General features: G+C 49.3%; 1 protein-coding gene across 1 annotated transcript in view; it reads right to left on the bottom strand.

The window, feature by feature from the left end:
* The window catches only part of myo15b (myosin XVB), a 452,296-nt gene that overhangs the window by 404,382 nt on the left and 28,949 nt on the right, over window positions 1-18,965 (bottom strand). The window contains exons 4-5 of the mRNA XM_073026589.1: window positions 16,507-16,570; window positions 1,019-1,128 (exon numbers count right to left, since the gene is read on the bottom strand). Coding sequence (XP_072882690.1) covers window positions 1,019-1,128; window positions 16,507-16,570 — 174 coding nt within the window. The remainder of the gene's footprint in view (window positions 1-1,018; window positions 1,129-16,506; window positions 16,571-18,965) is intronic.

Below are 18,965 nucleotides of genomic sequence, written 5' to 3'. Positions count from 1 at the left end.
GCTGCAACCCCAGGAAAGGCGCATGATAAAATAGACCCCGCCATTGTTATATGGAGCAGTGTGGGGGGGTCATGGGTTGAGAAGTTTAGGGAAGTAGACACAGAGCAGGGAGGAGGGAGAGATTTGAGCTTGAATAATGGGGAAGGTGCAAATGTTGGCTATGGAGCCCCCAGCTAATATATATAAATATATTATGAGGGGGAGGGGGAGGGTGCAAATGTTGGCTATGGAGCCCCCAGCTAATATATATAAATATATTATGAGGGGGAGGGGGGAGGGTGCAAATGTTGGCTATGGAGCCCCCAGATAATATATATAAATATATTATGAGGGGGAGGGGGAGGGTGCAAATGTTGGCTATGGAGCCCCCAGATAATATATATAAATATATTATGAGGGGGAGGGGGAGGGTGCAAATGTTGGCTATGTTGTGGTAGTGAAGGAAGATGTGGAAGCAGACAGAGATCTGATAGGCCTTTTATTTACACAATTCTGACCAAGGCTACACTCAGGCAAATTGGGCAAATCTGCTTGAGTTTCCCAAAGATGTGAATTTGGCAATTATTCTTTAATTCAAAATATCGAAGATGCTTGAAAATATTGAAATGATGGCAAACTTCATGGATGGCACAGTGCCATAGTGGTTAGTGTAACTCTTTACAGTGCCATCTTTACAGCAATCTGTTTCTGATTCCCTCCACTGTCTGTAAGGAGTTTGTACCTTTGACCTGTGACTCTGGATTTCCTCCAGATGCTCTGGTTTCCTCCCACAGTCCAAAGACGTTAGTGAATTGTGGGATTGCTATGTTGGTACCAGTAGCATGAAGACACTTGCAGGCTGCCCCCAGCACATCCTTGGATTATGTTGGTTGTTGATGCAAACTAAATATTTCACATTATGTTCCAATGGGTTGCTGTCCATGTAACAAATAAACATAATCTTCACCTTTTAATCTTTACTCATTTTCTAATTATTCAAGTCAAACGGATAATGAACCACAGCCCAGTGGGGACTTACGGAGGATTCTCAGAAAGCTCCTTTCTCCTGTATTGTTTAACAGATTCTGCGGAGTATATCCCAACACACTTGTAAGGGTTCAATGAAACCAGAATGTTCCAAATGTAAGTCTGTAAAAGAAGGAGCAATGACTTAAATATTCAAAATCACAACTCTCAGGCCAAGATCAACTTCTGACGTATTGAGAGCAATGTACTGCATTGATAGAATGCAGAATGCACTGCATTGATAGAACGCAGAATGCACTGCATTGATAGAACGCACAATGCACTGCATTGATAGAACGCACAATGCACTGCATTGATAGAACGCACAATGCACTGCATTGACAGAACGCAGAATGCACTGCATTGACAGAACGCAGAATACACTGCATTGACAGAACGCAGAATGTACTGCATTGACAGAACGCAGAATGCACTGCATTGACAGAACGCAGAATGTACTGCATTGACAGAACGCAGAATGCACTGCATTGACAGAACGCAGAATGTACTGCATTGACAGAACGCAGAATGCACTGCATTGACAGAACGCAGAATGCACTGCATTGACAGAACGCAGAATGTACTGCATTGACAGAACGCAGAATGCACTGCATTGACAGAACGCAGAATACACTGCATTGACAGAACGCAGAATGTACTGCATTGACAGAACGCAGAATACACTGCATTGACAGAACGCAGAATGTACTGCATTGACAGAACGCAGAATGCACTGCATTGACAGAACGCAGAATGCACTGCATTGACAGAATGCAGAATGAACTGCATTGACAGAACACAGAATGTACCGCATTGACAGAACGCAGAATGTACCGCTTTGACAGAATGCAGAATGTACTGCATTGATAGAATGCAACTGCAACTGTAGACTGACAGACACTATCGCATCCACAAAATGGCACACCACCTCTGTGTGTATACCAGCTCACACAATCCCTCCACATCACCGACCCACTTGGCTTCTATCTTATCCTCACCCAGACATTACACACATACATCACCCCACACAGACACAGACTGACGGACATCACCCCACACACACAGACCGACGGGCATCACCCCACACACACAGACTGACGGACATCACCCCACACACACAGACTGATGGACATCGCCCCACACACACAGACCGACGGGCATCACCCCACACACACAGACCGACGGGCATCACCCCACACACACAGACCGATGGGCATCGCCCCACACACACAGACCGACGGGCATCGCCCCACACACACAGACTGACGGACATCACCCCACACACACAGACCGATGGGCATCGCCCCACACACACAGACTGACATACATCATCCCACACACACACAGACTGACGGACATCACCCCACACACACACAGACTGACGGACATCACCCCACACACACAGACCGACGGGCATCGCCCCACACACACAGACCGACGGGCATCACCCCACACACACAGACCGATGGGCATCGCCCCACACACACAGACCGACGGGCATCGCCCCACACACACAGACCGACGGACATCACCCCACACACACAGACCGATGGGCATCGCCCCACACACACAGACTGACATACATCATCCCACACACACACAGACTGACGGACATCACCCCACACACACAGACCGACGGGCATCGCCCCACACACACAGACTGACATACATCATCCCACACACACAGACTGACGGACATCACCCCACACACACAGACCGACGGGCATCGCCCCACACACACAGACTGACATACATCATCCCACACACACAGACTGACGGACATCACCCCACACACACAGACCGACGGGCATCGCCCCACACACACAGACTGACAGACATCATCCCACACACACACAGACTGACGGACATCACCCCACACACACACAGACTGACGGACATCACCCCACACACACAGACCAACGGGCATCACCCCACACACACAGACTGACGGACATCACCCCACACACACACAGACTGACGGACATCACCCCACACACACAGACCAACGGGCATCGCCCCACACACACAGACTGACAGACATCATCCCACACACACACAGACCAACGGGCATCACCCCACACACACAAACAGACATCACCCCACACACACAGACCGACGGACATCACCCCACACACACAGACTGACGGACATCACCCCACACACACAGACCGACGGACATCACCCCACACACACAGACTGACATACATCACCCCACACACACAGACTGACGGACATCACCCCACACACACACAGACCGACGGGCATCACCCCACACACACAGACTGACGGACATCACCCCACACACACAAACAGACATCACCCCATACACACAGACCGACGGACATCACCCCATACACACAGACCGACAGACATCACCCCACACACACAGACCGACGGACATCACCCCATACACACAGACCGACAGACATCACCCCACACACACAGACCGACGGACATCACCCCACACACACACAAACACACAGACTGACGGACATCACCCCACACACACAGACTGACGGGCATCACCCACACACACAGACTGACCGACGGGCATCACCCCACACACACAGACTGACGGACATCACCCCACACACACAGACCGACGGGCATCACCCCACACACACACAGACTGACGGGCATCACCCCACACACACAGACCGACGGGCATCACCCCACACACACAGACCGACGGACATCACCCCACACACACACAGACTGACGGGCATCACCCCACACACACAGACTGACGGACATCACCCCACACACACACAGACCGACGGGCATCACCCCACACACACAGACTGACATACATCATCCCACACACACACAGACTGACGGACATCACCCCACACACACAGACTGACGGGCATCGCCCCACACACACAGACTGACGGACATCACCCCACACACACAGACCGACGGGCATCGCCCCACACACACAGACTGACGGACATCACCCCACACACACAGACTGACAATGCCCCATACAATCAGACTGACTGACATTGCCCCATACAGACAGACTGACAGATTAGATCAGATTCAACTTTATTGTCGTTGTGCCGAGTACAGATACAAAGCCAATGAAATGCAGTTAGCATCTGAACAGAAATGTAAAGAATAGTGTTATTAACAAAATAACTGAGAATAAAAAGTAAGTGCAACAGCACACAAATATAAAAGTACTAAGGCAGTACAATATGGGTGCAGTACTGCTTAGTGCTGTGATGTGAGGTTCAGCAGGGTCACAGCCTCAGGGAAGAAGCTCTTCCTGAGCCCGCTGGTGAGGGAGCAGATGCTCCTGTAGTGCCTCTGGATGGGAGGAGAGTAAAAAGTCCATGGTAGGGTGAGATGCATCCTTGATAATGCTTTTCGCCCTGCCCAGGCAGCGTTTATGGTAGATGTTCTCAATGGTGGGCAATTGGGTGCCAATAATCCACTGGGCAGTTTTCACCACCCGCTGGAGTGCTTTGCGGTCTGATACGGGACAATTGCCATACCACACCGAGATGCAGTTGATGAGTATGCTCTCAATGGTACAGCGGTAAAAGTCCGTCAGTATCCTGGGACAGAGGTGAGCTTTCTTGATGCTCCACAGGAAATAAAGATGCTGTTGCGCCTTTTTGATCAGGATGGAGGAGTTCAGGACCAGGTGAGATCCTCGGAAATGTGGACACCAAGGAATTTTAAGCTTGATACATGCTCCACTACGGCTCCGTTGATGTAGATGGGGACGTGAGTGTGGCTCCTAGCATGCCTGAAGTCCACAACGATCTCTTTGGTCTTCTGGGTGAAGGGCCAGGTTGTTGTCGGCACACCACGCAGCCAGGTGCTGGATCTTGTCCCTGTAGGCCGTCTCGTCATCCCCTCTGATCAGGCCAACCACCATGGTGTCGTCTGTGAACTTGATTATGGAGCTAGAACCATGTAACATCTTGGACTATTTTTACTGTGCCCATAGTCTGTTTTTTTATCAATTATGCTTTTGTTTGCACTGTTGTAACTATATGTTGTAATTATGTGGTCTTGTAGCTTTAGTTTTTGGTCTTGTTTTGTCTGGTGGATTTGGAGCTCCTTTCCGGGGAACGCGCTAGACGGTAGCACGATATTAATACGCAGCAGCCTCTCCGGACTCTGGATTGGGGATTGCCAAACGTTACATGGATTTTCTGGTGTAGTCTGTTTTGTCATATGCTTTTGTGATATGACAAAAGCAATTCTGGGGGAACGTTGTCTCATTTTTTAACTTCATTGCATTTGTGGTTTCTAAATGACAATAAACTGAATCTGAATCTGAATGTACAGGAAAGCAGTCATAGATGAAAAGGGAGTTCAGCACACAGACCTGAGGCATGCCAGTATTCAGGGTGAGAATGGAGGAGAGGTTGTCTAACTTAACAGATTGGGATCTGTTAGTCAGTGAAACGCCGTGAAGACGGCGTCCTCTGTTGACCTGCTACTGCCTATAGGCAAATTGATGGGGGTCCAGGATAGTGGGCACACAGGATTTCAGATGTGATAGAACCAGACTTTCAAAGCACTTTGCAATAATGGGGGTGAGTACAACTGGGCAGAAGTCATTCAGGCCTGTGGCAGTGGAATGCTTCGGCACTGGCACGATGGTGGCGATCTTGAAGCTTGTGGGGACAACTGTCTGGACCAGGGACAGATTGAAAATGTCCTTGAAGACCCTGGACAACTGCCCTGCACAGACTCTGAGAGCACGGCCAGGTATTCCATCCAGACCAGCTGCCTTCCGTACATTCACCCTGCTCAGGGTGGCGCAAATATTGCCCCACACACACAGACTGACAGACAATGTCCCATAAAGACAGACTGACTGACATTACCCCATACAGACAGACTGACAGATAGTGCCCCCCACACACACAGGCTGACATTGCCTCAAACATACAGACTGACAATGCCCCATACACACACAGACTGACTGACATTGCCACGTACATATAGACTGACTGACGTTCCTCCTACAGACAGACTGACTGACTGACATTGGCCTGTATGGACAGATTGACAGACATTGCCCCGTACAGACAGACTGACTGACATTGCCCCGTACAGACAGACTGACAGACATTGTCCCATACAGACAGACTGACTGACATTGCCCTGTACAGACAGACTGACAGACATTGCCCCATACAGACAGACTGACAGACATTGCCCCTTACAGACAGATTGACTGACATTGCCCCGTACAGACAGACTGACTGACATTGTCCCGTACAGACTGATTGACTGACATTGCCCCTTACAGACAGACTGACAGACATTGCCCCGTACAGACAGATTGACTAACATTGCCCCGTACAGACAGACTGACTGACATTGCCCCGTACAGACTGATTGACTAACATTGCCCCGTACAGACAGACTGACTGACATTGCCCCGTACAGACAGATTGACTGACATTGCCCCGTACAGACAGATTGACTGACATTGCCCCTTACAGACAGATTGACTAACATTGCCCCGTACAGACAGACTGACTGACATTGCCCCGTACAGACTGATTGACTGACATTGCCCCGTACAGACAGACTGACTGACATTGCCCCGTACAGACAGACAGACTGACTAACATTGCCCCCTACAGACAGATTGACTGATATTGCCCTGTACAGACAGACAGACTGACTGACATTGCCCCATACAGACAGATTGACTAACATTGCCCCATACAGACAGATTGACTGACATTGCCCTGTACAGACAGATTGACTGACATTGCCTGTACAGACAGACAGACAGACTGACGGACATTGCCCCGTACAAACAGATTGACTGACATTGTCACATACAGACAGACTGACATTGCCCCGTACAGACTGATTGACTGACATTGCCACATACAGACAGACTGACTGACATTGCCCTGTACAGACTGATTGACTGACATTGCCCCATACAGACTGATTGACTGACATTGCCCCGTACAGACTGATTGACTGACATTGCCACATACAGACAGACTGACATTGCCCCATACAGACTGACAGACTGACATTGCCCCATACAGACTGACAGACTGACATTGCCCCATACAGACTGACTGACTGACATTGCCCCATACAGACTGATTGACTGACATTGCCCCATACAGACAGATTGACATTGCCCCATACAGACAGATTGACTGACATTGCCCCATACAGACAGATTGACTGACATTGCCCCATACAGACTGACTGACTGACATTGCCCCATACAGACTGATTGACTGACATTGCCCCATACAGACAGATTGACATTGCCCCATACAGACAGATTGACTGACATTGCCCCATACAGACAGATTGACTGACATTGCCCTGTACAGACAGACTGACTGACATTGCCCCAAATAGACTGATTGACTGACATTGCCCCGTACAGACAGACTGACTGACATTGCCCCATACAGACTGACTGACATTGCCCCATACAGACTGATTGACTGACATTGCCACATACAGACAGACTGACATTGCCCCGTACAGACAGATTGACTGACATTGCCCCATACAGACAGATTGACTGACATTGCCCCATACAGACAGATTGACTAACATTGCCCCATACAGACTGATTGACTGACATTGCCCCGTACAGACAGACTGACTGACATTGCCCCATACAGACAGATTGACTGACATTGCCCTGTACAGACAGACTGACTGACATTGCCCCATACAGACTGACTGACTGACATTGCCCCATACAGACTGATTGACTAACATTGCCCCATACAGACTGATTGACTGACATTGCCCCATACAGACAGATTGACTGACATTGCCCCATACAGACAGATTGACTGACATTGCCCCGTACAGAGAGACTGACTGACATTGCCCCATACAGACTGATTGACTGACATTGCCCCATACAGACAGATTGACTGACATTGCCCCGTACAGAGAGACTGACTGACATTGCCCCATACAGACTGATTGACTGACATTGCCCCATACAGACTGACTGACATTGCCCCATACAGACTGATTGACTGACATTGCCACATACAGACAGACTGACATTGCCCCGTACAGACAGATTGACTGACATTGCCCCATACAGACTGATTGACTAACATTGCCCCATACAGACTGACTGACTGACATTGCCCCATACAGACTGATTGACTGACATTGCCCTGTACAGACAGATTGACTGACATTGCCCCGTACAGAGAGACTGACTGACATTGCCCTGTACAGACTGATTGACTGACATTGCCCCATACAGACAGATTGACTGACATTGCCCCGTACAGAGAGACTGACTGACATTGCCCCATACAGACTGATTGACTGACATTGCCCCATACAGACTGACTGACATTGCCCCATACAGACTGATTGACTGACATTGCCACATACAGACAGACTGACATTGCCCCGTACAGACAGATTGACTGACATTGCCCCATACAGACTGATTGACTAACATTGCCCCATACAGACTGACTGACTGACATTGCCCCATACAGACTGATTGACTGACATTGCCACATACAGACAGACTGACATTGCCCCGTACAGACAGATTGACTGACATTGCCCCATACAGACAGATTGACTGACATTGCCCCATACAGACAGACTGACATTGCCCCGTACAGACAGATTGACTGACATTGCCCCATACAGACAGATTGACTGACATTGCCCTGTACAGACAGACTGACATTGCCCCATACAGACAGATTGACTGACATTGCCCCATACAGACAGATTGACTGACATTGCCCCGTACAGAGAGACTGACTGACATTGCCCCATACAGACTGATTGACTGACATTGCCCCATACAGACTGACTGACATTGCCCCATACAGACTGATTGACTGACATTGCCACATACAGACAGACTGACATTGCCCCGTACAGACAGATTGACTGACATTGCCCCATACAGACTGATTGACTAACATTGCCCCATACAGACTGATTGACTGACATTGCCCCATACAGACTGACTGACATTGCCCCATACAGACTGATTGACTGACATTGCCACATACAGACAGACTGACATTGCCCCGTACAGACAGATTGACTGACATTGCCCCATACAGACAGATTGACTGACATTGCCCCATACAGACAGACTGACATTGCCCCGTACAGACAGATTGACTGACATTGCCCCATACAGACAGATTGACTGACATTGCCCTGTACAGACAGACTGACATTGCCCCGTACAGACAGATTGACTGACATTGCCCCATACAGACTGATTGACTGACATTGCCCCATACAGACTGACTGACATTGCCCCATACAGACTGATTGACTGACATTGCCACATACAGACAGACTGACATTGCCCCGTACAGACAGATTGACTGACATTGCCCCATACAGACTGATTGACTGACATTGCCCCATACAGACTGACTGACTAACATTGCCTGTACAGACAGACAGACAGACTGACGGACATTGCCCCGTACAAACAGATTGACTGACATTGTCACATACAGACTGACTGACATTGCCCCGTACAGACTGATTGACTGACATTGCCCCAAATAGACTGATTGACTGACATTGCCACATACAGACAGATTGACATTGCCCCATACAGACAGATTGACTGACATTGCCCTGTACAGACAGACTGACTGACATTGCCCCAAATAGACTGATTGACTGACATTGCCCCGTACAGACAGACTGACTGACATTGCCCCATACAGACTGACTGACATTGCCCCATACAGACTGATTGACTGACATTGCCACATACAGACAGACTGACATTGCCCCGTACAGACAGATTGACTGACATTGCCCCATACAGACAGATTGACTGACATTGCCCTGTACAGACAGACTGACTGACATTGCCCCATACAGACTGACTGACTGACATTGCCCCATACAGACAGATTGACTAACATTGCCCCATACAGACAGACAGACTGACATTGCCCTGTACAGACAGACTGACTGACATTGCCCCAAATAGACTGATTGACTGACATTGCCACATACAGACAGACTGACATTGCCCTGTACAGACAGATTGACTGACATTGCCCCGTACAGACAGACAGACTGACATTGCCCTATACAGACAGACAGACTGACTGACATTGCCCCTTACAGACAGATTGACTGACATTGCCCTGTACAGACAGACAGACTGACTGACATTGCCCCTTACAGACAGATTGACTAACGTTGCCCCGTACAGACAGACTGACTGACATTGCCCCATACAGACTGATTGACTGACATTGCCACATACAGACAGACTGACTGACATTGCCCCATACAGACTGACTGACTGACATTGCCACATACAGACAGACTGACTGACATTGCCCCATACAGACTGACTGACATTGCCCCATACAGACTGACTGACATTGCCCCATACAGACTGATTGACTGACATTGCCACATACAGACAGACTGACTGACATTGCCCTGTACAGACAGACTGACTGACATTGCCCCATACAGACTGACTGACTGACATTGCCCCATACAGACTGATTGACTGACATTGCCACATACAGACAGACTGACTGACATTGCCCTGTACAGACAGACTGACTGACATTGCCCCATACAGACTGACTGACTGACATTGCCCCATACAGACTGATTGACTGACATTGCCACATACAGACAGACTGACATTGCCCCGTACAGACTGATTGACTGACATTGCCACATACAGACAGACTGACTGACATTGCCCTGTACAGACAGACTGACTGACATTGCCCCATACAGACTGACTGACTGACATTGCCCCATACAGACTGATTGACTGACATTGCCCCATACAGACTGATTGACTGACATTGCCCCATACAGACAGACTGACTGACATTGCCACATACAGACAGACTGACTGACATTGCCCCATACAGACTGATTGACTGACATTGCCACATACAGACTGATTGACTGACATTGCCCCATACAGACTGATTGACTGACATTGCCACATACAGACAGACTGACTGACATTGCCCTGTACAGACAGACTGACTGACATTGCCCCGTACAGACTGACTGACTGACATTGCCCCATACAGACTGACTGACTGACATTGCCCCATACAGACTGACTGACTGACATTGCCCCATACAGACTGATTGACTGACATTGCCCCATACAGACTGACAGACTGACATTGCCCCATACAGACTGATTGACTGACATTGCCCCATACAGACTGACTGACTGACATTGCCCCATACAGACTGACTGACTGACATTGCCCCATACAGACTGATTGACTGACATTGCCACATACAGACAGACTGACATTGCCCTGTACAGACAGACAGACTGACATTGCCCCATACAGACTGATTGACTGACATTGCCCCATACAGACTGACTGACTGACATTGCCCCATACAGACTGACTGACTGACATTGCCCCATACAGACTGATTGACTGACATTGCCCCATACAGACTGACAGACTGACATTGCCCCATACAGACTGACTGACTGACATTGCCCCGTACAGACTGACTGACTGACATTGCCCCATACAGACAGACTGACATTGCCCCATACAGACTGACAGACTGACATTGCCCCATACAGACTGATTGACTGACATTGCCCCATACAGACTGACTGACTGACATTGCCCCATACAGACTGACTGACTGACATTGCCCCATACAGACTGATTGACTGACATTGCCACATACAGACAGACTGACATTGCCCTGTACAGACAGACAGACTGACATTGCCCCATACAGACTGATTGACTGACATTGCCCCATACAGACTGACTGACTGACATTGCCCCATACAGACTGACTGACTGACATTGCCCCATACAGACTGATTGACTGACATTGCCACATACAGACAGACTGACATTGCCCTGTACAGACAGACAGACTGACATTGCCCCATACAGACTGATTGACTGACATTGCCCCATACAGACTGACTGACTGACATTGCCCCATACAGACTGACTGACTGACATTGCCCCATACAGACAGACTGACTGACATTGCCCCATACAGACTGACTGACTGACATTGCCCCATACAGACTGATTGACTGACATTGCCCCGTACAGACAGACTGACTGACATTGCCCTATACAGACTGACTGACTGACATTGCCCCATACAGACAGATTGACTAACATTGCCCCATACAGACTGATTGACTGACATTGCACCGTACAGACAGACTGACTGACATTGCCCCATACAGACTGACTGACTGACATTGCCCCATACAGACTGACTGACTGACATTGCCCCATACAGACAGACTGACTGACATTGCCCCGTACAGACTGACTGACTGACATTGCCCCATACAGACAGATTGACTAACATTGCCCCATACAGACTGATTGACTGACATTGCCCCGTACAGACAGACTGACTGACATTGCCCCATACAGACAGACTGACTGACATTGCCCCATACAGACTGACTGACTGACATTGCCCCATACAGACAGACTGACTGACATTGCCCCATACAGACTGATTGACTGACATTGCCCCATACAGACAGATTGACTAACATTGCCCCATACAGACTGATTGACTGACATTGCCCCGTACAGACAGACTGACTGACATTGCCCTATACAGACAGACTGACTGACATTGCCCTATACAGACTGACTGACTGACATTGCCCCGTACAGACAGACTGACAGACATTGCCCCGTACAGACTGATTGACTGACATTGCCCCATACAGACAGACTGACAGACATTGCCCCGTACAGACAGATTGACTAACATTGCCCCATACAGACTGACTGACTGACATTGCCCCATACAGACAGATTGACTAACATTGCCCCATACAGACTGATTGACTGACATTGCCCTGTACAGACAGACTGACTGACATTGCCCCATACAGACTGACTGACTGACATTGCCCCATACAGACTGATTGACTGACATTGCCCCATACAGACTGACTGACTGACATTGCCCCATACAGACTGACTGACTGACATTGCCCCATACAGACTGATTGACTGACATTGCCACATACAGACTGACTGACATTGCCCCATACAGACTGATTGACTGACATTGCCACATACAGACAGACTGACTGACATTGCCCCATACAGACTGATTGACTGACATTGCCACATACAGACTGACTGACATTGCCCCATACAGACTGACTGACTGACATTGCCCCATACAGACTGATTGACTGACATTGCCACATACAGACAGACTGACTGACATTGCCCTGTACAGACAGACTGACTGACATTGCCCCAAATAGACTGATTGACTGACATTGCCACATACAGACAGACTGACATTGCCCTGTACAGACTGATTGACTGACATTGCCCCGTACAGACAGACTGACAGACATTGCCCCATACAGACTGATTGACTGACATTGCCACATACAGACAGACTGACATTGCCCCGTACAGACAGATTGACTGACATTGCCCTGTACAGACTGACTGACTGACATTGCCCCATACAGACTGATTGACTGACATTGCCACATACAGACAGACTGACATTGCCCCGTACAGACAGATTGACTAACATTGCCCCATACAGACTGATTGACTGACATTGCCACATACAGACAGACTGACTGACATTGCCCTGTACAGACAGACTGACTGACATTGCCCCATACAGACTGACTGACTGACATTGCCCCATACAGACTGATTGACTGACATTGCCACATACAGACAGACTGACATTGCCCCGTACAGACTGATTGACTGACATTGCCACATACAGACAGACTGACTGACATTGCCCTGTACAGACAGACTGACTGACATTGCCCCGTACAGACAGATTGACTGACATTGCCCCATACAGACTGATTGACTGACATTGCCCCATACAGACTGACTGACTGACATTGCCCCATACAGACAGATTGACTGACATTGCCCTGTACAGACAGACAGACTGACATTGCCCCGTACAGACAGATTGACTGACATTGCCCCATACAGACTGATTGACTGACATTGCCCCATACAGACTGACTGACTGACATTGCCCCATACAGACAGATTGACTGACATTGCCCCATACAGACTGACTGACTGACATTGCCCCATACAGACAGATTGACTGACATTGCCCTGTACAGACAGACAGACTGACATTGCCCTGTACAGACAGACTGACTGACATTGCCCCATACAGACTGACTGACTGACATTGCCCCAAATAGACTGATTGACTGACATTGCCACATACAGACAGACTGACATTGCCCTGTACAGACAGATTGACTGACATTGCCCCGTACAGACAGACAGACTGACATTGCCCTATACAGACAGATTGACTGACATTGCCCCATACAGATTGACTGACATTGTCCCGTACAGACAGACTGACATTGCCCCATATATATACTGATGTATTTGCCCTCACATATGTATCTACCCAACTTACACATAGAACCACAGATATAATACCTTCCATTATCAATCCTGATAGTATCTCTCAGCCACCCAGCAACATTCCTGGGAGAACAGAATAATGTAGAGGACTTCCCTGACAATAAGTGATATTTAGCCACAAACAGACCAATTGACTCCAACCTGAGATGTCTACATACATTCACACATGTATTGTTAACACAATCAAATACTCCACAATATATTCCATACATTTAAATACCAACTTAATATGTAAAGCTTTACATATTAATTTTAACACAAACCATATTTATTGGCAAATAGTTACATTGTCATATCTATTATAGTCTCAGATTAGCATGCACATACATATCCATAAATGTACACTGACTCACACTCAGATCACCCCACTGCAATGGAAATCAGAATCAGGTTTATGATCCCCGACATGTGACGTGAAATTTGTTAACTTTTCTGAAGAGTCTAATTAAGATAATAAGACTCATTGAATATCTCTGCAGGTAAATGAATCTTGGGGTTGTATATGATGACATACATGTATTGTCATAATAAATTTACTTTGAACAAACATGTTCATTCAAAATTGCTCAATATTTAAACACCTAAACAAAAGCAATTCTCAGTAAGACCTGCTAAGCATGTTGTTGAACAAAAAAAAACATCATTCACTGACATTGTGGGATAACAGTAAATGTAAATGTGAGAGAGGACAACGCACACAATTAAAGTGATGAACAAGAGAAAATCTGCAGATGCTGGAATTCCAAGCAAGGCACACAAAATATTGAAATCAACAGGCCAGGCAGCATCTATGGAAAAAAACAGTCGACGTTCCGGAACAAAACCCTTTGGTAGGACAGGAGAAAAAAAGTTGAGGAATAGATCTGAAAGGTGGGGGGAGGGGAGAGAGAAACACCGGGTGACAGGTGAAGCTTGGAGGGGGAGGGATGGAGCAAAGAGCTGGGAAGTTGATTGGTGAAAGAGACAGAAGGCCATGGAAGAAAGAAAAAAAGGGGGAGGGGGAAGAGCACCAGAGGGAGGTGAAATGCGGGCAAGGAGATAACATGAGAGAGGGCCAAGGGGATGAGAAATGGTGAAGGAGGTGCGGGGAAGGCATTACTGGAAGTTTGAGAAATCGGTGTTCATGCCATCAGATTGGAGGCTACCCCAACGGAATAAAAGTTGTTGTTCCTCAACCTGTGTGGCCTTATCCCGATCGTGGAGGAGGCCATGGATGGACATATCAGAATAGGAAGTAGAATTGAAACGGGTGGCCACTGGGAGATCCCGCTTGTTCTGGCAGACAGATCATAGATGCTCGGTGAAGCTGTCTCCCAATTTACGTCAGGTCTCACTGATATACAGGAAGCCCCGCTGGGAGCACCGGACACAGTATATGACTGCAACAGACTAACAGGTGAAGTGTCGCCTCACCTGGAAGGACTGTTTGGGGCCCTGAATGGTGGTGAGGGAGGAGATGTAGGGGCAGGTGTAGAACTTGTTCCAATTGCAAGGATAAGTACCAGGAGGAAGATCAGTGGAGAGGGACAAATAGACAAGAGAGTTACATAGGGAGCGATCCCTGCAGAAAGCAAAAGTGGGGGGGAGGGAAAGAAGGGTTTGATGGTAGGATCCAGTTGGAGGCCAGTAAAACGTGGCAGACGTTTCAGAGAATTATGTGCTGGATGCAGAGACTGGTGGGGTGGTACGTGAGGACCTGATAGTGTGACGAGAGGATGGGGTAAGAGCAGACATGCATGAAATGGAAGAGATGTGGTTAAGGGCAGCATTGATGGTGGAGGAAGGGAAGCCCCTTTCTTTGAAAAACAAGGACATCTCCTTCATTCTAGAATGAAAAGCCTCATCCCGAGAGCAGATGCAGTGGAGACAGGAATTGAGAGAAGGGGGTGGCGTTTTTACAAGTTGCAGTGTGGGATGAGGTATAGTCCAGGTAGCTGTGGAAGACCATTGGTTACTGTGATAAAATACTTCACAATAATATAAAATTCTGATTGACATAAAAATTACAGATCAGCATCCTGTTGTGTTAAATGTAATAAGCAATGCTCACATAATGTATATCCGTGTGGAATCTCCTCTTCAGGCAAAGTAGCACGGAGCTCTCACACACTTCCCTGCAAATTAGACAGGATAAGTTCAGCTACAATGTTACAGCTGTCTATGATTGACAATAACCACCCACATAATGCACAACCAAAATCCCCATGATGCCAGTGTGTTGATCCTTATGTTATCAGCGCTGAACTCTGAAGCTGCAAAGTGACACCATCTCACTGCTAAACCAAACAACCCAGACAGCCCAAATGTTGACTGTCCCCTCCCCCAGGCCCACACACCAACTGTCTCCGTTTATATATATACTGTATCTCAGAAACTGTGAACTCTGGCCCCATTTGGGCAGGGCGCTCCTGCGCCATTGGGGAAAGGCACCTCTGACTGCTGGGTGGCTGGCCCAATCCCAGTATGGTGGGTGTCAGGAGGGCGCAGGGTACTGGAGAGGTTCCGGTTGAATCGCCACCCGATGTGCGTGTTGGACCCAGGCCTCGGGAGAACGCGAGGGGGAGGGTCCCGCATAATGTGAGCCGTCTCGCCGGGATGCCCACCGTGCCGTCCCGGGACGTTCCAAAGCATTTCTTGTACGAGCTTCTCCCGCACACCTTCCACTTCCTTGCCTTCCTCCCCGACCAGACTCGCCTTGGCGGTCCCTGTTACCATCCAGCAGCGGAGGAGGTCCCTTTACGCAGGGGTGCTTCCCCTGTACACTGGGGGCCTGGGGTTGAAGGTGCTGCATTGGGCAGTCCCGTACAACAGGGTCATCGACACCCCGTCCAGCTCTCCATTCAGTGGGTGGCAGGACTCGGTGTATCACGTGTTTACGGAATACGAGTGATTGCAGCCACTGTTTGAGTTTCTCAAGCGACTGCCGAGGTTCTGGCTGCACTTTAGTTCTGCGCTCCTCATCTACAGGCACCCAGTTCGGAAGGGTGCGGCGTGAGGAGGATCTCCCGGTGGGCTTGGTCCTGGGCCAAGCTAAAATGGTCTAAGCGGCAGAAGATGGAGGGTGCCACCTGGCCCCTTTTACGATGATACGTCCATGCCCGGCTGCCCTTAGACAGCACGCAGTCGCCGCACGCACATTGGGGGATGGCCATGAACGGTGGTCCCCCGCGGTCTAGGGCTGTTTCATAGACGGTAGTAACCATATTGTAATTTGAGTATACTTACTGTCTTGTAAATATTGATTGTCTGTACATGTGCTGTAAATAAACCTGGTCAGTGTGTGGGTCTCCGGGGATGGGATGGTTGGTGTGTGGGTCTCTGGGATGGGATGGTCAGTGTGTGGGGATGGTCAGTGTGTGGGTCTCTGGGATGGGATGGTCGGTGTGTGGGAATGGTCAGTGTGTGGGTCTCTGGGATGGGATGGTCAGTGTGTGGGGATGGTCAGTGTGTGGGTCTCTGGGATGGGATGGTCAGTGTGTGGGTCTCTGGGATGGGATGGTCAGTGTGTGGGGATCGTCAGTGTGTGGGTCTCTGGGATGGGATGGTCAGTGTGTGGGGATGGTCAGTGTGTGGGTCTCTGGGATGGGATGGTCGGTGTGTGGGTCTCTGGGAGGGGATGGTCAGTGTGTGGGTCTCTGGGATGGGATGGTCAGTGTGTGGGGATGGTCAGTGTGTGGGTCTCTGGGATGGGATGGTCGGTGTGTGGGTCTCTGGGAGGGGATGGTCAGTGTGTGGGTCTCTGGGATGGGATGGTCAGTGTGTGGGGATGGTCGGTGTGTGGGTCTCTGGGATGGGATGGTCAGTGTGTGGGGATGGTCGGTGTGTGGGTCTCTGGGACGGGATGGTCAGTGTGTGGGTCTCTGGGTTGGGATGGTCGGTGTGTGGGGATGGTCAGTGTGTGGGGACGGTCGGTGTGTGCAGATGGTCAGTGTGTGGGTCTCTGGGATGGGATGGTCAGTGTGTGGGTCACTGGGATGGGATGATCGGTGTGTGGGGATGGTCAGTGTGTGGGTCTCCGGGGATGGGATGGTCAGTGTGTGGGTCTCCGGGGATGGGATGGTCAGTGTGTGGGTCTCTGGGATGGGATGGGATGGTCTGTGTGTGGGTCTCCGGGGATGGGATGGTCAGTGTGTGGGTCTCTGGGATGGGATGGTCAGTGTGTGGGTCTCTGGGATGGGATGGTCAGTGTGTGGGGATCGTCAGTGTGTGGGTCTCTGGGATGGGATGGTCGGTGTGTGTGTCTCTGGGATGGGATGGTCAGTGTGTGGGTCTCTGGGATGGGATGGTCAGTGTGTGGGGATGGTCAGTGTGTGGGTCTCTGGGATGGGATGGTCAGTGTGTGGGGATGGTCAGTGTGTGGGTCTCTGGGATGGGATGGTCAGTGTGTGGGGATGGTCAGTGTGTGGGTCTCTGGGATGGGATGGTCGGTGTGTGTGTCTCTGGGATGGGATGGTCGGTGTGTGTGTCTCTGGGATGGGATGGTTGGTGTGTGGGTCTCTGGGATGGGAT

Source organism: Hemitrygon akajei, chromosome 22, assembly GCF_048418815.1.
Source record: "Hemitrygon akajei chromosome 22, sHemAka1.3, whole genome shotgun sequence".
Taxonomy (NCBI): Eukaryota; Metazoa; Chordata; class Chondrichthyes; order Myliobatiformes; family Dasyatidae; genus Hemitrygon; species Hemitrygon akajei.
The sequence above is the reverse complement of the archived record's forward strand: the minus strand, read 5'-3'. Positions and strand labels throughout refer to the sequence as shown.